At 44.8% G+C, this 26902-nt stretch overlaps 1 protein-coding gene across 3 annotated transcripts in view; it reads left to right on the forward strand.

Moving 5' to 3' along the window:
• RPRD1A (regulation of nuclear pre-mRNA domain containing 1A) overlaps nucleotides 1–26902 on the forward strand; it is a 137855-nt gene that overhangs the window by 65910 nt on the left and 45043 nt on the right. For 2 of the 3 annotated variants that reach the window (XM_040353472.1, XM_040353471.1), the window contains exons 3-6: nucleotides 6962–7068; nucleotides 22355–22476; nucleotides 25605–25731; nucleotides 25818–25993. In XM_040353472.1, the coding sequence (XP_040209406.1) occupies nucleotides 6962–7068; nucleotides 22355–22476; nucleotides 25605–25731; nucleotides 25818–25993 (532 nt within the window). The remainder of the gene's footprint in view (nucleotides 1–6961; nucleotides 7069–22354; nucleotides 22477–25604; nucleotides 25732–25817; nucleotides 25994–26902) is intronic. The other variant, XM_040353473.1, reaches the window with a different exon arrangement.

Raw genomic sequence — 26902 nt, forward strand, 5'->3', positions numbered from 1 at the left:
TTAGTATTTTTTCTTCATTCTTTTGCATAATGTGAAATATGAAGTTACGCAGAGTAAATAGATACCCAACATGTCACCCTTCAAAATTGCACACGCTCGTGGAATGGCGCCAAACTTTGCTACTTAAAAATCCCCATAGGCAACGTTTTAAATATTTTTACTGGTTATATGTTTTTAGTTACAGAGGAGGTATAGGGCCAAAATTATTGCTCTCGCTCTAATGTTTGCAGCGATACCTCACATGTGTGGCTTGAACACCGTTTTCATATGTGGGCGGGACTTACATGTGCGTTTGCTTCTGCATGCGAGCACACGAGGACAGGGGCACTTTAAAAAATATATATATTTTATTGTTCACTTTACTTTACTTTATTTTAGTTTGACACGTTTTTCCGCAAAAAAATAATAAATAAAAAACGGGTATTGCAGGGTATTCAGAGTATTGCAGGGTATTGCAGAGTATTGCGGGGTATTGCAGGGATTGCACAGTATGGGGCAGTGTATTTCAGGGTATTGTATGTATTGGGCAGGGATGGCTGAGCAGGGATGGATGGATGGCTGGACCTGTGACTGCAATTGTCACAGATCCAGCCCGCAGCACTGCTTCTGCCTCCGCTCTCTCCCCTCTCCTCTCACACTGTACTGTTCGGTACAGAGAGAGGAGGGAGGAACCGGCATCCTCACATGACGCCGGTTTGTTTACAAGTGATCGCTCCGTCATTGGACGGAGCGATCACATGGTAAACCGCCGCTATCGGCGGCGATTTACCGTAATGCGCCGGGTCCTCAGGACCCGGCAGTCACGGACACTCCCGTGTGCACGCCCCATGGTGCATGCGGGAGCGCGATTTTGGGAGGACGTCATATGACGTCCTCCCAGAGTTAAGGAACCACCCTGCCGCCGTTATTCTACGGCGTGCAGTGATTAAGTGGTTAACAACCGATGCACTAGATGGGCAACAATGAGACGACCTCCAAAACAGGAACGTTTTTTCAGGTGGAGGTGTCTGATTTTTTTCCCCTACTCATCTATTCTGACTGTTTTTTCACTTGTTTTGCATTTTGTCACGGTCAGTGTCACTACTGGTAGCACGAGGCGAAACTTGGACCCTATAAAGGTTGCACAAGCAGTCCAACTCCTCCAGGATGGCACGTCAATACGTGTCATTGCCAGAAGGTTTGCTGTGAGACAGGCAGTTACTCTAGAAGAGCTGGACAGAGCCGTAGAAGGTCCTTAACCCATCAGCAGGACCGGTATTTGCTCCTTTATGCAAGGAGGAACAGGATGAGCACTGCCAGTGCCCTACAAAATGACCTCCAGCAGGCCACTGGTGTGAATGTCTCTGACCAAACAATCAGAAACAGACTTCATGTAGGTGGCCTGAGGGCCCGACGTCCTCTAGTGTGCTCTGTGCTCACTGCCGGACACTGTGGAGCTTGATTGGCATTTTACATTGAACACCAGAATTGGCAGGTCCGCCACTGGTGCCCCATGCTTTTCAGAGATGAGAGCAGGGTCACCCTAAGCATATGTGACAGACGTGAAAGGGTCTGGAGAAGCCGCAGAGAACTTTAAGCTGTTTGTAACATCGTTCAGCATGACCGTTTTGGTGGTGGGTCAGTGATGGTCTGGGGAGGCATATCCATGGAGGGACGCACAGACCTCTACAGGCTACACAATGGCACCCTGACTGCCATTAGGTATCGGGATGAAATCCTTGGACCAATTGTCAGACCCTATGCTGGTGCAGTTGGTCCTGGGTACCTCCTGGTGCACGACAATGCCCGGCTTCATGTGGCGAGAGCATGCAGCAAGTTCCTGGAGGATGAAGAAATTGATACCATTGAATGGCCCCCACGCTCACCTGACCTAAATCCAAAAGAACACCTCTGGGACATTATGTTTTAGTCCATCCGGTGTGGCCAGGTTGCACCTCAGTCTGTTCAGGAGCTCAGTGATATCAGTATAGATATCCAGCATGGGATTTTTATCCGTTGAGATCTGATATGTTTTCAAAGCGTTCCTTTAATTTTTTTGAGCAGTGTATATTTGTTTTTTTTAAAGTACTTTTCTAGCAAAAAAAACTTAGATTTTTACATGTATATGAGAAGTGTCAGAATTGGCCAATTCAATAAACTTTGTCTTAAGATCTCTAGCAGGAAAAACATTGCATTGCCATTCCCAGGTTTTCTCACCTTCCATTTAGGGTGCCCACGTGTCCCGGATTGCCCGGGACTGTCCCTTAATTGGCATCTGTGTCCCTGTTCCCGGATGCCTTCATTCCGGGACAATACAATGTCCCGGAATGAAGCACTGGGTAAAGTCATTATGAATTCAGCAGAGTCTGAGCCGCGGTAGCGCTGTCTGCGGCATGCAGAACCACCTCCCCATGACTTTCATTGTGCTCACTGGTTGCTACAGCCGCTTGGCTTGTAGCAACCAGTGACATCACGGCTGCAGTGCACCCCCTCTGTTCAGAACTGAAAGCGCGGGAGGATTTCACTTCCTCCTCCGCGCTTCTGCTCTGTCTGCCTCCTGGGACCCAAAGCAGCTGAGCTCCGAGGCTGCCCCCTGACATACCAGAGAGGGACACAGCTTCTGATGTGAGAGGGAGAGCAGCATCATCACCTGAGGACAACAGAGAGTGGTGGCCCCGGGGAGCAGCAGGAGGCTGACTGGAAGGAACAGCACGAGAGGGAGTGAGAGAAGACCTGAGCAGCAGTGACATCCTCCCAGAGCCTGCACACCTTCCCCCAACGTCTGCTCCAGCTGTGCCTATCATCAAGGCTGACAGAGAGGACAAGGATGGTCTGGAGGTAGGTGCATACATCACACACACCTACCCACAGACAGGGGCTGGGACAGGGGGTACAGGAAGGACTGCAGGCCAGCTTAGGGGTTCAATTTCACTCACCACCCCCCCCCCCCTCTCTCTCTTCCATCCCCCTCTCTCTCTCACCCCTTCTCTCTCTCTCTCTCTCTCCCACCCCTTCTCTCTCTCTCTCTCTCTCTCTCCCACCCCTTCTCTCTCTCTCTCTCTCTCCCCTTCTCTCTCTCTCCCACCCCTTCTCTCTCTCTCGCTCACCCCTTCTCTCTCTCTCGCTCACCCCTTCTCTCTCTCTCTCTCTCTCTCTCTCTCTCTCTCTCTCTCTCTCCCCTTCTCTCTCTCCCACCCCTTCTCTCTCTCTCTCCCACCCCTTCTCTCTCTCTCTCTCTCTCTCTCTCTCCCTCACCCCTTCTCTCTCTCTCTCTCTCTCTCCCCTTCTCTCTCTCCCCTTCTCTCTCTCTCCCCTTCTCTCTCGCTCTCTCCCACCCCTTCTCTCTCGCTCTCTCCCACCCCTTCTCTCTCTCTCTCTCCCACCCCTTCTCTCTCTCTCTCTCCCACCCCTTCTCTCTCTCTCTCTCTCCCCCTCACCCCTTCTCTCTCTCTCTCCCCTTCTCTCTCTCTCTCTCCCACCCCTTCTCTCTCTCTCTCTCTCTCTCTCTCCCCTTCTCTCTCTCTCTCTCTCCCACCCCTTCTCTCTCTCCCACCCCTTCTCTCTCTCTCTCTCTCTCTCTCTCTCCCACCCCTTCTCTCTATCTCTCTCCCACCCCTTCTCTCTCTCTCTCCCCCTCACCCCTTCTCTCTCTCTCTCCCCTTCTCTCTCTCTCTCTCCCACCCCTTCTCTCTCTCTCTCTCTCTCTCTCTCTCTCTCCCCTTCTCTCTCTCTCTCTCTCCCACCCCTTCTCTCTCTCCCACCCCTTCTCTCTCTCTCTCTCTCTCTCTCTCTCCCACCCCTTCTCTCTATCTCTCTCCCACCCCTTCTCTCTATCTCTCTCCCACCCCTTCTCTCTCTCTCTCTCTCTCTCTCTCTCTCTCTCTCCATCACCCCTTCTCTCTCTCTCCCCCACCCCTTCTCTCTCTCTCTCCCACCCCTTCTCTCTATCTCTCTCCCTCACCCCTTCTCTCTATCTCTCTCTCTCTCTCTCTCTCCCCTTCTCTCTCTCACCCCTTCTCTCTCTCTCTCTCTCTCTCTCACCCCTTCTCTCTCTCTCTCCCTCACCCCTTCTCTCTCTCTCTCTCCCTCACCCCTTCTCTCTCTCTCTCTCCATCACCCCTTCTCTCTCTCTCTCCATCACCCCTTCTCTCTCTCTCTCTCTCCCACCCCTTCTCTCTATCTCTCTCCCTCACCCCTTCTCTCTATCTCTCTCTCTCTCTCTCCCCTTCTCTCTCTCACCCCTTCTCTCTCTCTCTCTCACCCCTTCTCTCTCTCTCTCCCTCACCCCTTCTCTCTCTCTCTCTCCCTCACCCCTTCTCTCTCTCTCTCTCCATCACCCCTTCTCTCTATCTCTCTCCCACCCCTTCTCTCTCTCTCTCCATCACCCCTTCTCTCTCTCTCCCCCACCCCTTCTCTCTCTCTCTCTCCCACCCCTTCTCTCTATCTCTCTCCCTCACCCCTTCTCTCTATCTCTCTCTCTCTCTCTCTCTCCCCTTCTCTCTCTCACCCCTTCTCTCTCTCTCTCTCTCTCACCCCTTCTCTCTCTCTCTCTCTCTCACCCCTTCTCTCTCTCTCTCTCCCTCACCCCTTCTCTCTCTCTCTCTCCATCACCCCTTCTCTCTCTCTCTCCATCACCCCTTCTCTCTCTCTCTCCCACCCCTTCTCTCTCTCTCTCGCTCCCACCCCTTCTCTCTCTCTCGCTCCCACCCCTTCTCTCTCTCTCTCTCTCTCTCTCTCTCTCTCTCCCACCCCTTCTCTCTCCCACCCCTTCTCTCTCTCCCACCCCTTCTCTCTCTCCCACCCCTTCTCTCTCTCTCTTTCACCCCTTCTCTCTCTCTCTCCCACCCCTTCTCCCACCCTCACCAAGCCCCTCTCCCCTCCCAAATGGACACTAACAGGTGACAGCAAGTGAGAGTTAGTGATCCCATCCCTTCCCAAGCACTGCCACTTAACCCATGCCCCCAGCACTGCCAGTCTGCCACTGGCCTCATCCTCCTAATGAAGGACTACAGGTCCCAGCATTAGTCCCTTAGAGCTGAGGATCTGACATGCTCCCCCAATGGACGGGGTAGGAATCGGGTAGGTCAGTGTAATGATCAGGTAGGTCAGTGTAGGAATCAGGTTAGTGTAGTGGTCAGGTATTTCAATGCAGCAATCAATTGGGTCAGTGTAGGGATCAGGAAGGTCAGTGTAGTGGTCAGGTAGGTCAGTGTAGGAATCAGGTACAGTAGGTCAGTGTAGTAGTCGGGTAGGTCAGTGTATGTGCAGTTTTTACCCCAGATCCCTTGTGTCATTTGTATTTCTTTTGTGGTATAAAGTACAGGGTTTTATATACAACTTTAGTGCCTTAGATATAAACAGCATTTGTTTCATGTATGTTAGCCCAACATCGCAAGAACAATTACACTCTGTGAATCTAAGCAGCTGCAATGTTGGGCTTCCATACATGAAACAAATGCTTAAATAGGTAAGGGGCGGGGCCTCTCGGCCATGTCATATGGCGGCACTGCCTCCTTGTGATGTCACCGACCGCTGCTTGCTGGGGGGGGGGGGGGGTCCCTGAATGGCTGTATGGAAATGTGGTCACCCTACTTCCATTACATGAGGGAGGAAAAACGGATAGATCTTAGTGCAAGGCTTCTGCCGCTGACAAGTAATATAATGTAGATGGGCAGCGTGTAAAAAAAAAAAAAAAACACACCTCCTACACTAAAGCATACATTCCTGTGGGTTGCCTGCCTGATGATTAGAAATGTAAGTGTTTGGTGGAAAGGGGGGCATGCAAGCTGAGATCAAGAAGTGGCAGAGCTTTGCTAGATCACAATGGATTTGCATACAGGTGTAAACAGAATAATAAAAGCTTCTGTAGGTATGTGCATGCAGGATCCAAAGATGTGGTCACCTGAACCGTCACTTTTCTCCCTCTCCTTTTCCTGTAACAGCTTGGGGCTTCACAGCCAGGTGTGAACTGCGCATGCTGAATGGTCTGGCAGTCTTCTGAGACCTATGTGTCACAGAAGACTGTAGGGAGGGAGGAGGAGAGTAGACCATCCACTCAAAGCATCTAGGCACTCCAAGCGTAAGTGGGAGCCGGTACCTGTCAAAACTAAGTACCCACTCCCCCTCCAAAAAAAAAATGACATGCCAAATGTGGCAGGCGAGGGGGGAGAAGTGCTTAAAGTGGAATTTCTGTTTTTGGGTGGAGCTCTGCTTTAAGCAACAGAGTCACTTTTATCTCCCCCTAAAATGTAGCTGCTAAACCCTCCATCTGGTCCTAACATTTAACCTAAGAGTGGGCTTTGTACTAACCTAGCCTCTAAAACTAGACCCAAACACTAGCCCTATCCATCTACTATGCAGCTTCCAGAGTGAAACATGTTGGCAGTTTGGAATGGGGACTAACAGCTTCAGCTAGCTGATCTTGCTAATAGTCTCTTACAACTTTAATTACGTCATGGAGCCAGCCTAACCGCATTAATTTTGTAACTGAAATTCTATATCAGTTTTTTTTCATAAAAATTACAAACATGCATATACTTACCTGCTCTGCGCATTGGTTTACACAGAGCAGCCCCAATCCTTCTGTTCTGTATTCCCCCCTGGCGCCCCTGGCTTCTCCTCATCATTGGGTGCCCCCATGAAAAGCCGCTTTTCATGGGAGCACCTGTGTGGGCTCGCTCCTGAGTCCTGCTGCTGTGGCACTCAGCCCTGCCCACCACTCCCATTTTACAGCTTTTAATTGACAGCAGCGGGAGCCTATGGCTACTGCTGGTATCAATTTGTTCAATAGGGAGAGCGACAGCTGCTGGAGCCGCTGCGCTCGTGCACATTGTTGGATTGGATCAGGCTCAGGTAAGAAAAAGGGGGGGGGGGCTGCATGCAGCACATAATGTTTTTTACCTTAATACAACCACTTTTAATTTTTTTTGTTTTTGTTTTCTAGTTTTGCCTTTCTATTAATATCTTAATTATTTTGCCGTAGTGAAACAGATGAGAGCTGTAAGAAGCATTTGGCTAGGGTCCTCTCTATATGGGAAGAGAGGGCTGTGTATGAAAACGATGTACTGGATCATCTGAAGACCGCTTTATGTAAGTTATCTGCTTAATAAGTCATATTTTTTAAAAGTGTATGCATTTTACCGACAATAGAGTTTTTTATGATGTTTTAGAAAGTCTTCCCTAAAGTTGATTTTTTTTCTTTTTAAATATTCCTTTAAATATTTTTTTTATCTGTTACAATATATATACTTGTAAGAAAGCCCTCTTCATAATTTCAAAAGGCAGAAATTATTTACTGTATATTCCGTATGGTATTTATTTTTAGTCTTAAATTATGTTACACAGGTTAGTATTCTGAAATACTGGGTTAAGCTGCTACCTTCAGTAGAATTGGATTCTAGCAAAGCTCTAAGGACAGCCCAGTATAACCACTCCCATGCATGCTGGTTCCTTTCAGAGCAGGGAAAAGATGTCTATTCTCCTAGAGTGGCAAATCCTATCCCATTTTTTTTTTTAAGTGCTATTATTAAAGGGGAGTTCTACCCTTTTTTTATGTTTATTAAAAGTCAGCAGCTACAAAAAGTGGAGCTGCTGGCTTTTAATAAACAGACACTTACCTGCTCCACTTACCTGCTCCACTACCCAGCGCCGCTCCGCCCGGAGCTTCGCTCCTCTCCCCCCCTCTCTGCCAGCGCCTCCATTCTAACTGTGGGCACCCGGCCATGACAGCTTTCGGCTTTACGACCGGGCACTCACTGCGCATGCGCGAGCAGCGCTGCGCTACCTGAGTGGACAGACGATCGCCTGGGACTTGTCACATGTCCCAGGTGATCACCTACAGGGAGGGGCCGCCAAAAGGCGATATGACGTGTCACCTAAGTGGTCCCTGGGCGGAAGTAGGAAGTGGGACAGGAAGTCCCACTCCTACTGAAGCCCCCACTCCCCCCCCAAAAAATGACATGCCAAATGTGGCATGTAAGGGGGCGAGGAGTGGTTTAAGCGGAAGTTCCACTTTTGGGTGGAACTCCGCTTTAAATTTGTATTACTAGCAAGATTCCACAGCTACTGCAAAACAACTGGGGCTCAATTTTGCAACTGTATCGGATACTCCCTTTTACTTTGCCTTAGGGGAGCTGTGTGTGGACCTTGCAATGAAGATGTTGTGGGGCCAACCAGTAATTTTGCCCTTTGGCACTGGATCCTGCATTTGGCATTTGACTATGCAAGTGGATGCTCTACGGGTCTAGGGCCGAGGTACATATAGTATCTCACAAAAGTGAGTACACCCCTCACATTTTTGTAAATATTTTATTACATCTTTTCATGCGAAAACACTGCAGAAATTACACTTTGCTACAATGTAAAGTAGTGAGTGTACAGCTTGTATAACAGTGTAAATTTGCTGTCCACTCAAAATAACTTAACACACAGCCATTAATGTCTAAACCGCTGGCAACAAAAGTGAGTACACTGCAAGTGGAAATGTCCAAATTGAGCCCATTTAGCCATTTTCTCTCCCCGGTGTCATGTGACTCGTTAGTGTTACAAGGTCTCAGGTGTGAATGGGAAACAGGTGTGTTAAATTTGATGTCATCACTCTCACTCTCTCATACTGGTCACAACATGGCACCTCATGGCAAAGAACTGTCTGAGGATCTGTAAAAATGAATTTTCACTCTACATAAAGATGGCCTAAGAAGATTGCCATGACCCTGAAACTGAGCTGCAGAACGGTGGCCAAGACAATACAGCGGTTTAACAGGACAGGTTCCACTCAGAACAGGCCTCACCATGGTCGACCAAAGAAGTTAAGTACACATACTCAGCATCATATCCAGAGGTTGTCTTTGGGAAACAGACGCTTCAATTGCTGCAGAGGTTGAAGGTTTTGCACAGTAGCTTTCCAGTACCTAGTTGCTATGACTGTTAATCACAGAACGCTCCCAGACTGCCGCTGCATACGTATGATGGCTTGCTCCCCTTTCTTTACACGAGCCTGTGGTATGTAATCTACCTCCCTCTAAAGGCTATTTTCTTAAAGCTCTGGTACTTTGACTTGGTAAAAGTAGTTAGTGGGCTGGCACTGAGCTGGTCTTATGGTGATCTCTAGTTATTTCCACTCTGAGGTCGCACGCTTGACTGCCGAGTACATTGATGTGACATGTCTGCAACACTTTTTACATTTGTTGCAGGCCAGTGTACATGGCTGCAACACATTTTTTATTGCATTGCACAGTAAGTGTTTTTGACACTTAATAAAAGTGTTTTTGACACTTAATAAATTGTGCGTGGCTTTCCTAGTGCACTTGCTCTGCAACACAAGTGCCTTGTGTGCATGCCTGCTTTTTCTCTGCCTCTTCTCTGCCTATTTACCTACAGTAATTTGACCACTGAAGGTTTCCTAATCCTTCCTTTTTGCAGGTGGGTGTCTTCGAGTACGCCTATTTGCAAAAGCACTGGTCCTGGAGGTCTTGCATGCTCAAGATTCATTAGCAGCTTCAGTCCACCATGCAGCATCCCTTTTTTGGGCCCAGCACCAACAGCCTGGACTACGGTCCTTGCTTGAGTCTATCTGCTCCTTGGAGTATTCCTTAGCTCTGTCTGGTATAACACCCTTCTTTGTCCACTGGGGAGGACGTTTTCCAAACTCTGTCAAACCTTATCCAACCTTAAAAAAAATCTGTTATGTTTGCTGACTCAATATGCAGGGGCTGCAAGCATTTTTAACTTTCAATAATTTTTATTATTATTATTGTGAAATTTTGACATTCCAATAAAACGATATCGTAATACACATCATAGCAGCCAGAACCCTGGCACAGGCTTACAAAAACAGTGAATGGTGAACATAGTCGCGTATAAGGCATTGCCAAAAAACCTAGTGACTGAGTATAAGAAGACATTGCAATCATCTCACCGTATTGATGGGAACAGACTCTGTCTAAAACGATCTCACAGGAGAAAAATCCCATATACCATACATCTTAAAAGTATCAGAGAAGCAAGTAAAGCAAGGAGATTGTAGAGAGTGTGGAGAGAATAGAGGGAAAACCCAGAGAGAGGACAAGAAAGTGATGCTCCTCAGGGACAAGATAAACATAGACAAGTCCCCTAGAGCCTCACTTGTACATAGTCAGCCCAGGTGCTCCAGATGGTCTCAAATCTTTTTACAGTATTGTTAAGTACAGTGCACTAGCAATTTGCTCAATGAGCATTATGCAATATACCTTTCTTCTGTACAACAGTATGCTCACAGAGGCCTTCTTCCATGACCTGGCTATAGAAAGCTTAGTCGCTAAAAGCATAAAGAAAATGAATTGCTGTTTGGAACGAGTCAGATGTGCAATATGTTCATTTAACAAAAAAAGACACGAGGTCGCTGGGGGACGAGAACCCCTGAAACCTTCGGTATCAAAGCAAAAACCCTGTTCCAGAAGCCCCGCAACTTTGGACACTCCCGCCATATATGATACATACTATATCTACTGCATCCTCAGAAGCACAGAGCCGAAGAAGACAGGTAAAGTCTTGACAAGATGAAGAGGGACCATGTACCGTCATGACATAACCTTTGTATTAAAGAGGGGGTTCACCCGAAAAACAAATTTTTAACATTAGATTGAGGCGAATTGTGGGAAGCACAATCGGGTGTTTTTTTTTAAATCAATGCAGTACATACCGTTTTAGAGATAGATGTTCTCCGAAAGTAGCCGAACGTCGGTGCGCAGGCGCCGTATAGAGCCGCACCGACGTTCTGCTTCTTTTGGCAACTTGTGACGCGCTGTATGCGACAGTCGGAAGGCTGTCAATCAAATAGGAACACCCAGTCCCGCAGACCATACCCGGAAGCCGCGGAGAACAACTATCTCTAAAACGGTATGTACTGCATTGATTTTTAAAAAAAAAACACCCGATTGTGCTTCCCACAATTAGCCTCAATCTAATGTTAAAAATTTGTTTTTCGGGTGAACCCCAGCTTTAACCTCCACTAGGGAAATGTTCATCACACCCTTGTAGGCTGAGTGGAAGGACGAGTGTCAATGGTCAACATCCCTGTCATGGGCCACATCTGAATCCCACGCCCGCATGTAAAGGAATATTTTGGGGAGTCAAGCCGCAGCCTGTAGATAATAGATATGCCACCTCTGTGCCCAGCCTCCTGTGCACACATCTCATAAGAAGTAACATTAGGATCTTTGGTCACTGTTGGGCCTAAATGATTCAAAAAATTTTTTGGGATGGTGGCATTTTAAGCTTGGAGCAGCCTTTATTCAGACTCAGGATTTTGGCCAGGGGGGGAGTCAGAATTGTTGAAGAGGTGATTTAGCAAAAAAAAGGGTGAAACTAGGTTTGGATTGTTATGCACTTTTTCTTATACAGCCAAAGAATTAGACAAAGTTGGAGCCAAAATGGGCACCCTGCGCCTTATTGGTTGTCATTTAACATAATGTTATCCAAACTGGCTTTTCTGACTGGGTATATACACCTGTGTGGCCTGATAATAACATGCCAGATGAGGAATACCCAAACCCCCTGCTATTTTAGTAGTATAACACTTGTTTTGAAAGTCTGTGGCCCTTACCACCCTACACATTTAGATAAATCAGAATGCACAACTGCTATGGGTAGGGACCGAAAATAATATAAAATGCAGGGAAGAAGTGTCATTTTGATCAAATGGATTTTTCCAGCCAGGATAAATCGTGTCCCACCCAAACCTGGATGTCCTCCTCTAATCTCTTAAAGGGCGGGTAATTTGCTTTATACAGAGATGATAGGGAAGATGTCAGACAAATTCATAGATACGGAATATATTCGGACCTCCAGGCAAACGAAAATGCATCTTGTAGTCTAGTGACCAATGACAATGGGAGATTAACATTCATGGCGATTGATTTGTGTTAATTCACAAGGAGACCAAAGGCCCATTCGAAAGAGTGTAAGAGACAGGTTAAATTAGGGAGGAAAACTAATGGCGAGGTGACGAAACAAAGCAAATCATCGGCAAACAATGCACACGTTTGAATTTGCCCATCGCAACCTACCCCATAGATATTCGAGTCCGACCTGATTGCAATCGACAGAGTTTCAATCGTGATGGCAAATAGGGAGGAGAGGGGACATCCCTGCCTAGTACCTCTGGCAATCGAAACAGGCTCGGAGTGAAAGCCCTGGAGTCTCTTTTTCGCTATTGGGTTCTCAAAAAGTGCTTGCAAGATAGTGAGGAAGTTATTTCCGAAAACACATGCCTCCAGCAGAACGAATAGATTTGGCCCAGAGATCGAGTTGAAAACTTTTTGGAGATCAATGGACAATAGCATACCAGTTTGATATTCACCCCCTGTCCACCCCGACTGCAATATAGAGATTAAGGTCAACCGCACAGCATACTTGGTCCGTTCCCTGTCTACCAGGGATAAACCCTACTTGGTCTTTACGAATATAGGTATTTATGAAGGAAGCCAATCTATTTGCCTAGATTTTCGTAAGTAGCTTCAGATCATTGTTGATTAAAGTGATTGGTCTGTAATTTTCAACCTTGCCAGAGTCCTTCCCAGGCTTAGTGATTACGGAAATAAATACTGTATTCATATCTGGGTCCAGTTTGTGTCTTGCTCGCAGGGAGTTAAAGAACCTCTTCAGATAAGGGGCCAATGTGTTGGCAAATTTTTGGTAATAGACTGCCGAAAACCCATCTAGGCCAGGCACTGAGGCCTGTTTCATCAGCTTGATGGACTGGAGGACTTCCGTAACTGTAACAGGTGACTCCATCATTTCCCTGTGGGTATCCGCAATTTTTGGAAGTTTAACTGCAGAGAGAAAAGACAGTGGCTCGTCCGAATCGGCCAGAGAAACTGACTGGTAAAGTTTTGAATAAAATCTATGGAATTCAGTTAATGCTTTCTGCGGATCCTGGGTGTAGACTCGTGACGAGCAACGAATTTTAGGGTGAGCCGAAAAGCATCGTTTAGGTTTTCAGCCAACATAGAGCCAATGCGATCTTTTTGCATGTAAGATTTTGCCGACCAACGCAGGCTTTTTTCTGCTCTTGTGGTGAGTAACAAATTAAGGGCAAGTCTAATAGATTCTCCAGACGCAATCTGGATAAGTTTACCCCAAAGTGTTTTTCCGCCAGACATGCATAAACCCCAAAGAGTGGGGCAGTTTGGCAACTCGAAGGCTTGCCCTGGTTGGTCGACACAATTGGGCACCTAAAGGCCTGGATTTATCTAGACTGAGATCCAAGTCAAGGTTCGAATAACCTGGCCAGCGTTGGGGGGCATAGTAGGAGAGAAAAGTATATAGTGTAATATCAATATAACCCTTAAGTAAAATAGAGCATCCATCAGGGTCTTTCACTTCTTGGATCAAAAAAAAGGGAGCCTGTTTAGAGAAGAGAATGGCTTCTCCCCTAGTTTTATTATCTGCATTGTAAGAAAACAGTAAACGTGCAATTGACTCCAAAGTCCAAACAGTTCAATGTGTACTGTAGCAGCGCTAGATGATCATAACGTGAGTTCTGATTATAATACTATGAAAACATAGGTGTTCAATAATGGTGCAGATGAACATCAGCTGTGAGTAGTGTCTTCCATAACATGTGCTCCTTATCACCAAGGGGGTTGTATTTCACCACGTGGGGGGATACTATCCCCTAATGGGGATGCACTCACCAGACCGAGAATAAAAAACAGCATGGGATACACAATCAGCCTTTGTCATTGGTCTTGCACTCTCCACCACTCTGCTGGTATATATCTTGCCCGTGTACATATAAAGGAATAAACTTTGATAGTGTAGTACCGTTTTTCAAAAAGTTTATTGGCAAACAAATAAGCCCCCCCTTGTAAAATATGCGTACCACAATGTAAGATAAAAGAGCATGTAAAGTACTGTGCCTGTCTCTCTTTGCTGGATAGGTAAGAAATGGCGCTCCGGCTCTGTTCTCAGTTCCTGATCCTTGGAGGGTACAGTGTCTAGGTCGTCCGATGTTGGCCACGCCCTGACACGTTTCGTCATTGGCTGACTTCGTCTGAGGCCCTCAGACGAAGTCAGCCAATGACGAAACGTGTCAGGGCGTGGCCAACATCGGACGACCTAGACACTGTACCCTCCAAGGATCAGGAACTGAGAACAGAGCCGGAGCGCCATTTCTTACCTATCCAGCAAAGAGAGACAGGCACAGTACTTTACATGCTCTTTTATCTTACATTGTGGTACGCATATTTTACAAGGGGGGGCTTATTTGTTTGCCAATAAACTTTTTGAAAAACGGTACTACACTATCAAAGTTTATTCCTTTATATGTACACGGGCAAGATATATACCAGCAGAGTGGTGGAGAGTGCAAGACCAATGACAAAGGCTGATTGTGTATCCCATGCTGTTTTTTATTCTCGGTCTGGTGAGTGCATCCCCATTAGGGGATAGTATCCCCCCACGTGGTGAAATACAACCCCCTTGGTGATAAGGAGCACATGTTATGGAAGACACTACTCACAGCTGATGTTCATCTGCACCATTATTGAACACCTATGTTTTCATAGTATTATAATCAGAACTCACGTTATGATCATCTAGCGCTGCTACAGTACACATTGAACTGTTTGGACTTTGGAGTCAATTGCACTCATTCACGTTTACTGTTTTCTTACAATTATTTCTTTTTTAAGCGGCTGCTTTCAGTTTGTCTATTTTTCCTGGTTATCACATATCTTTATCGCTATTTCCTGTGCGCTGAGCAGTGTTTATCTGAAGGAAGGGCGCATATTTTAAACACTTTACATACAATTATTATCTGCATTGGTGATGTAAAATTGTGGAAAAGGTTTATGGAGGAAGGATGGTTTGTAGGAGGCAGGAAAGTGGGTTCTCTGCAGAAAAACAATATCCGCTTTTTGAGAATGATATACTGGAATGCTTTACGCCGCTTTACTGGTGAATTTAGGCCCTGGGCATTGTGAGAGAGTAATCCCAATAATGGAGGACTATTTGGAGCCATGGTGTACAGGGGAAAAATGGCAAAAAGACTGCCAGGCAGCTGCTTACCTCCTGCCGAGGGCCATTAGACTGTTCATCACCAGTGTGTCACCCAGGTTTCCAGATAGTAAACATCAGAAAGGTAATCTCTCTGGGTCTCCAAAGGGACAGGAAAAGGAAAGAAAAAGGACAAAGTTTAGAAAGAGACAAGACAAAGGACCAAAAAATAAGTTTCATAAACCAGTACAGCTGCATTTGTCAAAAAAAAAAGAAAGGAAGAAAAAAGGTCGACAAGGGACACAACATCTGCCATAAGGCAGACAAAACCTCAGTCAGGGCTCAAGATGAGCCTGCACCATTAGTCAATGGGGGCGTACCTGCACTGGGGCTCGCTTTAACCGGCTTAAAAAAAAAAAAAACAGGTTAATCAGTAGCAAGAAAATAAACTGCCCTTAGTTAATGGGTAGTACCATATGCCAAATGGCCAGAACCCAGAAACATATCGCTGTGTGCAATATTGAAAAACACATGCCCTCTACATCATCAATGTCATTAACGTCTATAGTTACAGGGGGAGGGAGCGGGAAGGCCCTGAATCTCCCGAAACTTGATGAGAAGCTAGGCAGAATTGGACACATAAACAGTGTGATGACAAATATCAAAGACATTCAAATGTAGTGACCAATCAAGATCATCTTGGATTAAACAGCACCAGCAGGGAACCACAGGACTTCAAGGGGGGCAGCATTCCTGGAGGAGTGTTGGCTTTGTGATTTCCAGGGTGGAGAAATTGGGCAAGGAGGTGGTGTGTTACTACCAGGCAGAGATGAGGGACCAGCGGGGGGTTCCAGATTGATGATTCCAAGAAGGAGCAGCATTTTCTCCTCTTCTTGAAATGTAGGAAAAGCATAAGACTTATTCTGGTTGGAGAAATGTAGGCGTAGTGGGAAAGTCCACCAGTATTGCACATGTTTGCAAGCAAGTGCTTGTAAGAGGTTTAAAGGCATGTAGTTTCTGTATGGTATAAGGTGAGATGTCAGTGAAGACTTAATCTTATGACCCCAAATGAGCATGGTCTCCGTGGATTGGATTGCTCTTATGACCTTCTCTTTGGTAGCATAATAATGCAGTTTCACAATGATATCATGTGGTAAACCATCAGCGCAAGGTCAATGGTCAGCAGATCATGGAGGAAGGAGCGGACAACAGCATTCAGTATCTTTTTCTGGTTCTGCTAGACCTCTGATATGAAAATTATAGCACCTGGATCATCAGTTTTAGAGAGCACAGTTTCAAACTGATCTTGCAGATACCGAATGCGTTGCATATGTTTATTGGCACATGCAATAGTGGTTTGCAGCTTTCTTTTCACTACTTCCACCCTGGTGCCTAGCCCCTGGATATTCACTTTATTACCTGCAGTTATTTGAGCCGCCATGCGTGCCAAACCATGTTCCAGCAATTCAGAAAATATGGTTAATAAAACTTGTTGCCCCGGATCCTCCTCCAGTGAGTGATAGAGAGGCATGTCTGCTATGCCTGAGCTGGGTGGCTGTAAGCTGGGCTGAGAGTCTAAAAGATCCTCCAGGGTATGGGCAATTAGGAACTCTGTGGAGGCTGACAATTCCCTGAGAGGCAGAAGGGTGCTAGAAGGGGGAGAGTGCATTGCAGGGATCTGTAGTACGCTCAACCCCTCCTGTGAGATTTGATGGCTGTCTTCCTCTTGGCTGGGCCTGAGCTGGGATGGCCATATTGGATACCTGCTGTGCAGGGCGGCTTGCTGGCGGCAGCCTGGACCGAGTTTGGTGACCCACTCCACCAGCCATATATGGAGCAGGAAGGTCTGAGAGGCTGATCGGCCCAGCGGGAGGCAAGGAGAGCCTGCTGGGGAGGCTGGAGCAGGCCGGGATGGGCAGACACAGCACAGAGCTACTCGGCTAGGAGGCCATCTTGCCGAAGCCCACGCATGTGCCCCCTGGCTGCATCCAGAGTTATCTTTAATGCTCCTGGAGCTGTTTATGCACACAGCAGAGGACAAAGAAGAATCTCGCCTATTTTTCATGTATCTTTTTATTTTGTAACTGAAGTTCAGGCCTCTGAAATAATTTCTTAGTAAACTTTACCTTTTTCAGTATTCATCGACGCAGTACTACATGCCTGGAGTGGAACAACCTAAATCTCAAGTTCCCAAGGGGTCTGGCCTTATTTTCCCCCCAACCAAAACCTTGCCAGTACATGTGCTGCTTTAATTTGTTTGTATGCTAACTGGGCATCTCCAGGAAAGCTATTTTTTCCTCCTAAGCATTTTGCCAAACAATACTCTATGGAGGAAACCTTACTTTAGAAGTGGGCCTACCCTGTGCTGGACTCGGCCCTTTATTCTCTTAAACACCTTACCATCCTTGTCAAGGATATTTCCGTGTTTAAGGACCTGGTGGACAGACTGCCTGAAGTCCTTTGCAAGCCTCTACAGGTCAAGCATTAATTTTATAGTGCACAAATCCGCTTATCCACTGATATACCTGTGCTCAAATCCCAACAGTTTATATGTGTATATAATCCATCAGGTGCTACACTGGTGTGACCACATGTTAACACTAGAAAATCTGGATGAGCCCTCTGCACGCTGCTATAGTCCTTTTCTAGCAAACCTTGCAATTAAAAAAACAGGGATTTTAAATTCACATATATTGCAATACATGTTTAAGCTGGCCAACTGTGTCAAAGTAATCCCTCCAGAGCTGACCAAGGTTTACCACATCTTTCAAACAAACAATAGCAGGAGCCTGGAAGACACCTTAACCTTGTCTCTTTGCCATAAAAAAATAGTCACACAAGCCATGGTCCACGTCTAGATTGTAGCAGCCTTGCAAGACAGAGTACACAAGTACACAAAAGTCTGGCAACCTTGGGTGGACCCTTGTCTTCCATCAAACTGACTCTTCATTACTCAAACCCTGACATGTCCTGATATCAATTGTTGACGTCATCTGGGCCACAAACCATGGCCTACATGATCCCTGAAATACCCCCTTCTCTCTTTCTCCTCTTTCTTGTACTTTTCTTCTTTAAAATAAAGTGAAAATAAGGTGCTACAACCCAATAAAATAAAGATCTTCCAGAGCTGCTGGGCGCGGAAAGACAGTCGCACAGCTGCGAAAAGGCATCGCACAGCTGCAATCACAATCACGAACATGAGGAGAGATAATCTGCATCTACAGTCTGGATATTGTGGAGAAGACTGTTCTCCTTACCCTTTCTTTACTTACCCCCCCCCCCCCCCAAAAGCATTTAGCAGTCTCTGATTTATAGACGCCATAGTTTATACCAGTGTTTCTCAACTCCAGTCCTCAAGGCGCCCCAGCAGGTTTTCAGGATTTTCCTCAGATGAAATGGCTGTGGTAATTACTAAGGCAGTGAAACTGATCAAATCACCTGTGCAAAATAATAGAAATCTTGAAAACATGACCTGTTGGGGCACCTTGAGGACTGAAGTTGAGAAACACTGGTCTATACCTCTTTCCCACATTAATGCTGTATGATACCAGTATGTATCCACACTCATAAACCACCATTTTAGCAGAAAAATGTACCTACTTTGCCAAATATTTCAGTGATCTGTGAAAACCTTTATTCCATGTTTATATAGGACTTGCTTAGCCTCTCTGAGTGGAGGGTTGACGTCTTGATAACTGTCTGATATGGGGGTGTGTATTCCCCTTATGTTTTTGTTATGTTCAAACCTCTCAATAAAATATTTGAATAAGAAGTCCTTTGCAAACCTCCCTTTCCCCAGCACTCTGCTCTGGTGCTGCTGTCATGTCCGTTTTACCAAACCTTGGGTGTTGGGCCAAGCACATGTTTGAGGCCCTCACACGGGTGTACAGATCAGCATGCCCATGTGAATGATAAGTGGTCCTTCAGTTTCACAATCATAGGAACTTTTGCCTGTTGCCCTCCATAAACCCTACATAAACTATGATCGATGGGCTTTTGGATATTGTACATCTTAGAAATGGAATGAGCATCATGTCTGTACATATGTGAAGGGCTCTTTGGTTTAATGATTGGTCTGCTGAACAGAAGGCAAACAATGCTTATTGCTTAAGCGTTTTGTAGGGGAATGCTTTCTTGGAGGTTTTTCCTGGACAGCTTTATTGTAGATATCACAGGGGGAAAGAGTTCCCTCTTACCCCAGCCAAGAATGCTAGGATTTGGGTTGGAAAGTCTCCTTCCTCTGGAACTAAGAAGAACCCAATTTGTTCTCCCCAGACCTCTAAGCCCATAGCCAGTTCTTTGCTCCTTAGCTGCTCTGGTCACCAAAAACCTTAAAACTGGTGAGCCAGTTATGTATGCAATAAAGGGATGCCCCTCCCTTCCTTAATCTGTGTTGGAGCCACCTCATTGCTTGCACTGATCTTAACTTTGCATCTGATCTTAATCATGACCCTGTTAATGTTTTTCCTTCGCCAGGACAGTTCCAGATTCATATTTTCAGGTCTCTAAAATTCAAGGGATATCCTACCCTCAGTTTTTTCATAGGGATTCTGAACCTGGTCCTCCTTCAAGGCAGTTCCATATGCCCAAGTTCACTCTAATCCATTGCCGCTCAACATTCTGGAAAGTCGGGAAAATCCTTCTTCTAGTGGTTTGAAAGATGCTCACGAGGGATGCCAGCTCACTGTGCTGAGGAGAACTCCTAGGTACACTCTCTATGCAAGAGACTTGCCCTTCAGGAGAAGCTCAGTTCCTTCTCAATATTCTGGAACACAGGGAAATTTGGTAATCCATTCAATGCTGCTCCACTCATCTGCAAGGTCCTTTAACCAGGATTTGCCAAGATGATGCCTTGGCATGGCTTACATAAACCACCAGAGAAGTACCAGAAGTCACGTGGCTCTAAAGAAGTAGATCTCATTCTGGTTTGGGCAGAAATTCATGTTTCCAGCTATGACTGTTGTGCACATCCCCAGTGTCACAACTGGCAGGCAGACTTCCTCATTGTCACCTGAGTTGCAGAGAAGTCTCTTCACCCAGAGGTGTTTTTTCAAGACCTCAGTCATATGTGATAGATGTTGGACGTGGATCGGCTTGTTTCCAGATTCATTAACAAATTGGGCAAGTATGTCTCCAGATCCTGGGATCTGCTAAGCCTTCACAGTGGATGCTCTGGTGACTCCATTGGCTTGGTCCAGTTTGATCTCATGCCCCTTCCTTACTTACACCGATTAAGATTGAGGGAATTTTGGTGATTCTCATCACACCAAATTGTGGCTCCTGGTAGACTCTCTGCAGGCCCTATCAGATCATCTGAATCTTCTGCAACATGGACCAGTTTGCCACCCTGCTTATTGGTTGTTCGCTTTATTGTCCTGTTTGTTGAAGGCCAGTCCTAAGTCCCAGGTATTTGTCAGATTTGGTCATCCCTATTGAAAGCTAGAAAGATCAGCCTCCTAAAAAGTCTATCAGTATTTGGTTTTAAGTACAATTAAGGGTTGAATCTTGGCCTTAGCCATTCTTTTTCAGTGCCCGTCTGCCTCTTAGTCCTTAGTGAAAGACTTTGTGTAGGCTAATGTAAGTTCTCCTGTGACTTTACAAAATCACCACCTGATTCTGTTTACTTTTTAAAGACTGTCCTTTGATTTTCCTGTTTCTGTCCCTACTCTCAAGGATGCCTTTATTGTTGCCGTCGCTTCTGCAAAGTGATTTTGAGTGGATAGCCTTAAAGCGGAGCTCCCAGTTCCTGTAATAATTTTTTTTTTAAAAGCTCCCCCGTGGTTGTTAGTACTAGTACATTTTTATTTGCATACTGTTCTGTCTTCATGCTTGTTATGTTTTAAACTGTAATAACTTACATGATCTCGAAAGCAGGCAGGGGCCATCGAGAATGTGGGCATCTGAAGCCCGCTTATGTGTATTTCCGGAATAAGGTGCAGCTGGCTACCCAGCATGCATCTCCCGATCTCGCGTCAGTATTCACAATGCGTGGCACAGTTTGTTAGTTACAGGTTAGTATGGTAGTTGTTCTCAAATAGCACCGATTGCATCACTTCCGGTCACAAAATCTTGCCCCTCATTTAATGCCCAAAGACTCCTGCGATCAATGACATAGATATCCCAGGAGTCTAGTGACGTAATCTTGGTGGCCGCGACCAGAAGTGTAAGGGGAAGAACATTGTAAGAACAGTACTTTCTGCATAAATTACAACATATCAGTTTCCAAACTTTAATTCACAAGCGGCACACATTACAATGTGGTTAACTCTTAAAAATCAGTGGAACTTCGCTTTAACCTGTATAGAACACTATATTTTGCTACACAAGCACAGGGCTGTTTTGAGTACCAAGGCCTCTTTTTATTCCAAAGGTGGACTCTTTGTTGTTCCAGGAGGCCCCCATAGGTGACAGTCTGCTTTTCATTCAAGCATATGACCTTAGGGGTGAGGGGAGCAGCTACAGGGGTGAGGTTTGGGATGTAAGAGATGCATACTGAAAACTTTTTTGCCACAGGTTTTTAGAACACATGCCTAATGTTCAAAATCCTTTAAGTGGTTGCATTTTAATTGATGAAAGATTTAGTTTAAATGGACCTTGCCACCACAGGGTCCAAAGTAATTAAAGCATGTTCTGTAAATGGAGATGCTTTGTACCTACCTTTTTCTTACAGCTTGTGTCTTCAAACTCAGCCGCTTCGCTGATACCTGGATGCTATTCAACACTTCTGGGTAAAACAAATACCTACTCACATACCACCATGCCACCAACTCCCTTCCTGCAGGACGCTTTTAATTCTTCTGACTCCTATGTCACTGGAGTCACTGGGAATCAGCAAAGCGACAGAGCTTGAAGACACAGGCTGCTGAAAGGTAAGTATACAATCTTCTTTTACGGCCTGAACCTTATTTGCTTTGGATACTGCAATGATTGGTTTAACTTGTTTCACATTCAAAACCTAGTTTGGTTATTAGAACTGAATCGGACACTACATGATGTATGGTCAAATTTCTTGCATTTCACTTTAGTTAATTTTCTCTCTTTTAATTTTGTTGTGCTTTACCATATACAACTTATCTTTTGCTAGTTTACTTTGTAGTGATATATAGTAAACTGACCACTGATAGTGGTTTATCAGTGATTTTATTGGAGCACGTTAGGAAAAAAAAAATCACGTGAAAGTTTAGTGTAAGCATTATTAGGCCAAGTCAACTTTGTGTGTCTGTATATCTACAATGTGTGTGTGTGTATATTCTGTGTATGTGTGTATGTATGTGTGTGTGTGTGTGTGTGTATATGTATATATATATATATGTATGTATGTATATATATATATATATATATATATATATATATATTACAGGTTTTAGTTCTATTTTAAATATGAATTTTTATTTTGAAGATGGTGAGAAAAAAAACAAAAAGCGACCATATGAAGAAATAAAAGTAGACAAAGATGATGACGATGATGATGACGATGATGATAATGCTTCTTTAAAAAGTTCTCCTGAAGATCCACCTCAGGTGCTGCATGATATAAAAAAAATGCTGAGATTGTTTTTGAGCTTGAGTAATTATTAGTAGTTGATTTAAACTGGAATCAGGTTATTTTTATTAACAAGTCAAAGAAAGGCAGGTTGTATTAAACCTTCTTTGTTAAGTCTTCTCGTGTTTTGGCTGCCACTATAGCCTACTACAAAGGCTGATAGGTGTCTGCTGGTATGGAAGATTTAGTCATACAAGGGCTCTCTCACAATTGTGTTCTTTTTTTTTTTTGTTTTGTTCCTCATGATACAGATGTTTTACATTGTCGTTAAATTACAATGTGTGTCAGACTCGACTGCTATTGTAGATGTCCTGATCTGCTGCAGATCAGCTGTCTGAAGCCAGTCAGATGTAGCCTGAACAGCCCATGTATTGGCAACTTTAAAAGAGAAGTATTTGCTTTCCAAAAAAAAAAAAAAAGAACCATTTATGCTCACCTAGGTGCTGCATCTGTCTATGCTGCATCTGTCTCCCACTGCCTTTGTAGTGAAAACGGAGCGATCAAACACCCCTAATCGCTGAGCTCTTCCCCTCCGCTCTGAGCAAAGAGCAGTGCCTGTCAGTCAGCGGCTCTCTGCTCTCCCCTCCAGTGCCTAATGGTGCGCTAAGCTGTGAAATAGGAGGGAGGGGCTGGCTCAGGCTTTCAGCGGATCGGTGAAAGGCTAAGCCAGGTGCCAATCCCAGCCATATGTTCGGAATCTTTCCAGAGCCTGGACCGCCTCTGTGACATCAGCCAACAGTGTGCTTCAGCCCACTGCTGGCTGAAAACGGATAACAGGAGTGCAGAACTAACTGCACTCTTGTGACCTATAAGAGAAGTAAAGCCAAAAAAGAACTGATAACAAACTGGTAGGAGTCCAGAGGATGCCGCACCCATGTTTGCCAAAAGGAATGGTAGATTTTGATTCAGCTGACCACAAAACAGTTTTCCACTTTGCAATACACCATTTTAAATGAGCTTTGGCCTAGAGAAGACAGCAATGTTTTATTTTTAGACCATGTTCAGATTAAGGTCATGATCAGATATGGCACAAAGATTGTCAAATTTTAATCCAACTGACCACAGAACTGACAGACTTTTCCAACAGGGTTTCAGATACTGGGTTTACAGCTGTGATGCCTCGGCTCCCTTCATTTGCCCTAGATAGCTGCTTTGTCAGGCAGCTGTGCAAACAAGGTTGCTTTATTTGATATCACATCTAGTCTTACCGCGCACCTAGAAAGTTGGGATAAAGTACATGTAGCTTCAATGCCACACCTGCACTCAATTGAACTCTATTGAAGCTAATGGATCACAAATTTTGCTCCATTAACTTCGTATCCAGCCAGAAAGGCTGGGAAATGAAATAGCTGAAACCAGAAGTGAGGAGAAGCTTGTCACTTCTAGGTTCTTTCTAGCTAGGTGAGATCAGCAAACAGTTCGCTGGGCTTTCTCCACCCTCTCTGCTAACACTTGCCATGGATTTCACAAGTTCCCTGAAGGGACGGCTAAGCCTTAAATCCATTGCAGGAAGGTGGCATATTACTGCACTTATGGAAGTAAACTGTATGTATGACATACAGTACATCAGTGGCAATGAAATGGTTAAGTTTTGATGCTACCGCACATGCCTAATAGCGACACAATTTTATTACCTAGGGGTTGGAGATGCGGCACGCAGGCACCCGGCATGTAACTAACATATACCAAAGGTGATTTGTTTTTATCTGTGATGTAAGCACATTAAAATAAGGACACTTTTAAAGGCGCTACAACTTGATCCACATTACCAAGAATTTATCATTACTCCGCTCAGGTTCGAGCGGGCAGTAGCCTTACTTACCTATAATTATTGTTATAATTGTTTTTACACTACAGCCATATGGATTGGACTTTTGGTTAGCTCTTAAGAGTGTATGGATCTGTATGGAGTGTATGTACTGATATACTATTTGTATCCTAACAAAATTTGTTAAATTGTAATTTTTTTTTAATAAAAATGTATTGAAAAGAAAATAAGGACATTTACCTGTCCAGGGCGCCCACAATGTCTTCACCCGAAGCCAACCAATCCCTCGGCTCCGGGTGGATGCACCAGCATCTTAAGTAAGGGGATCAGGAAGTAAGGGAATCGGAAAACAGGAAGCCTTGCAGCTTCACAGCCAGTTTCCCTACTATGCATGCGCGAGTCACGTTGCGCATTCTGACTGCTCCCTGCTGTCTTCTGGGACCTGTGTGTCTTCCAAAAGACAGCGGGAGGGTGGAGGAGGGGTCAGACATGGTGTAGATTGTCTCGCATACTTCGGTGATCTTTTACCGAAAGTGGGAGTAAATACCTGTATTAGACAGGTATCGGCTCCCCCTTGAAAGGTGCCAAATGTGACACCGAAGGGGGGAGGAACCGGATGTTCCATTTATGGGTGGAACTCCGCTTTAAGTTTCCTTATGTTCTTGTTTAAATAGGAACCAAAGATTATACACTGCATTCTAGGTGTGGTCAGTAACTATAAACAGTGTTAAATTGCATTTTGCGTTCCTGTTCATGCAACCTGATTTTGTTCAGTTTTGTATGTGCCAGCTTTTCCAAATGTTTATCCCTTTCTGACTTCAACAAAGTTATTGCAGTTAGGCTGTATGTGTTAATATACCCTAGATGTGTGCAGGTATCTACACTGTAAATCACACAGTATTTGTCAATGTTACATACTTACATAGTAGGTGAGGTTGAAAAAAGACACAAGTCCATCAAGTCCAACCTATGTGTGTGATTATATGTCAGTATTACATTGTATATCCCTGTATGTTGTGGCCATTCAGGTGCTTATCTAATAGTTTATTGAAACTATCAATGCCCCCCGCTAAGACCACCGCCTGTGGAAGGGAATCCCACATCCTTACCGCTCTTACAGTAAAGAACCCTCTACGTAGATTAATGTTAAACCTCTTTTTTTTCTAATTTTAATGAGTGGCCATGTGTCTTATTAAACTCCCTTCTGCTGCTTGATTTTATCTTATATATACCATTATTTAGTATATAAAAATAAATTGGTTTTAATACTGCTTTAGAATCTAAAACCTACTGTATATGGTGTATTTTAAAAGCTGAACATGCAGCTTTTTCTTCCAGACTACAGATCTTATACGGGCATTGCAGGAACTGGAAAATGCAGCTTCAGGAGATGCAGCTGTGCATCAGAGGATAGGCTCATTGCCAATAGAAGTACAAGATGTGTCACTTCTGAACAAGATTACTGGTGAGCACTTAATTAGTTCAGCACTAAGTATTCTTTAAAGACTCTTCCTGGATTTATGCAAAATGTTTCTTTTTTTGACTATTTAGATAAAGCTTCTGGAGATCAGCTTTCAAAGATGGTGGATGATGCTTGCATGCTTCTTGCAGATTATAGTGGCAGACTAGCAGCAGAAATAGATGACCGTAAACAGTTGACCAAAATGCTGTCGGATTTCCTGCAATGTCAGAAGGAGGTCCTCGATGAGAAGGAACACCAACTAGAAGTGCGTACCTTTTTATCTTTTTTTTTTGTTTCTGTTACAATATATTGTTTGACAAGCTTTGGCAGCCTTTGATTGGAAGAAAAAGGAAATGTAATAGTCAACTAACTTAAATAGACTATATAATAATATATAACTATATAATATAATAATAAACTAAATAGTAGATTAATGCTATGTAGAACATTTTAACCTTTAATTGGTTAAAGTATAACTAAAAGCAAAACTTTTTTTTTTTTTTCAGTTTTGGATAGAGTGGAAAGGAATTAGAACACCTATCAGTTTTTATTGCTGTCTGTGAACCTGTTAGTGAGATTGGGCCAGATTCACAAAAGAGATACGACGGCGTATCTCCTGATACGCCGTCGTATCTCTGTGATCCGCCCGTCCTAACTATGCGGCTGATTCATAGAATCAGTTGCGCATAGATAGCCCTAAGATCCGACAGGTGTAATTGACTTACACCGTCAGATCTTAGGATGCAATTCTAGGCCGGCCGCTAGGTGGCGATTCCATTGCGGTCGGCGTAGAATATGAAAATGACTAGTTTCGGCGATCCACGAAGATACGCGCGTTTGTCGCAATCTCGTACGTCGTCGCTAGTCGGTTTTTCCCGTCGCAAAGTTAGGCCTGCTTTATCATGGCTTATCTTTAGAACAGCCATGTTAAAGTATGGCCGTCGTTCCCGCGTCGAATTCCTATTTATTTTTTTTGCGTAAGACGTCCGGGAATACGAAACGCCGTAACGCACGTCGCCGTTCAAAAAAAAACGTCGGGGTGCCGTAATTTCGCGCAAAGCACGTCGGGAAATTTTAACACGGAGCATGCGCAGAACGTTCGGGGTGGGAACGCGCCTAATTTAAATGGTGCTCGCCCCATTTGAATTAGGCGGGCTTGCGCCGAGCGGATTTA

The sequence above is a fragment of the Rana temporaria genome, chromosome 5, assembly GCF_905171775.1.
Source record: "Rana temporaria chromosome 5, aRanTem1.1, whole genome shotgun sequence".
Taxonomy (NCBI): domain Eukaryota; kingdom Metazoa; phylum Chordata; class Amphibia; order Anura; family Ranidae; genus Rana; species Rana temporaria.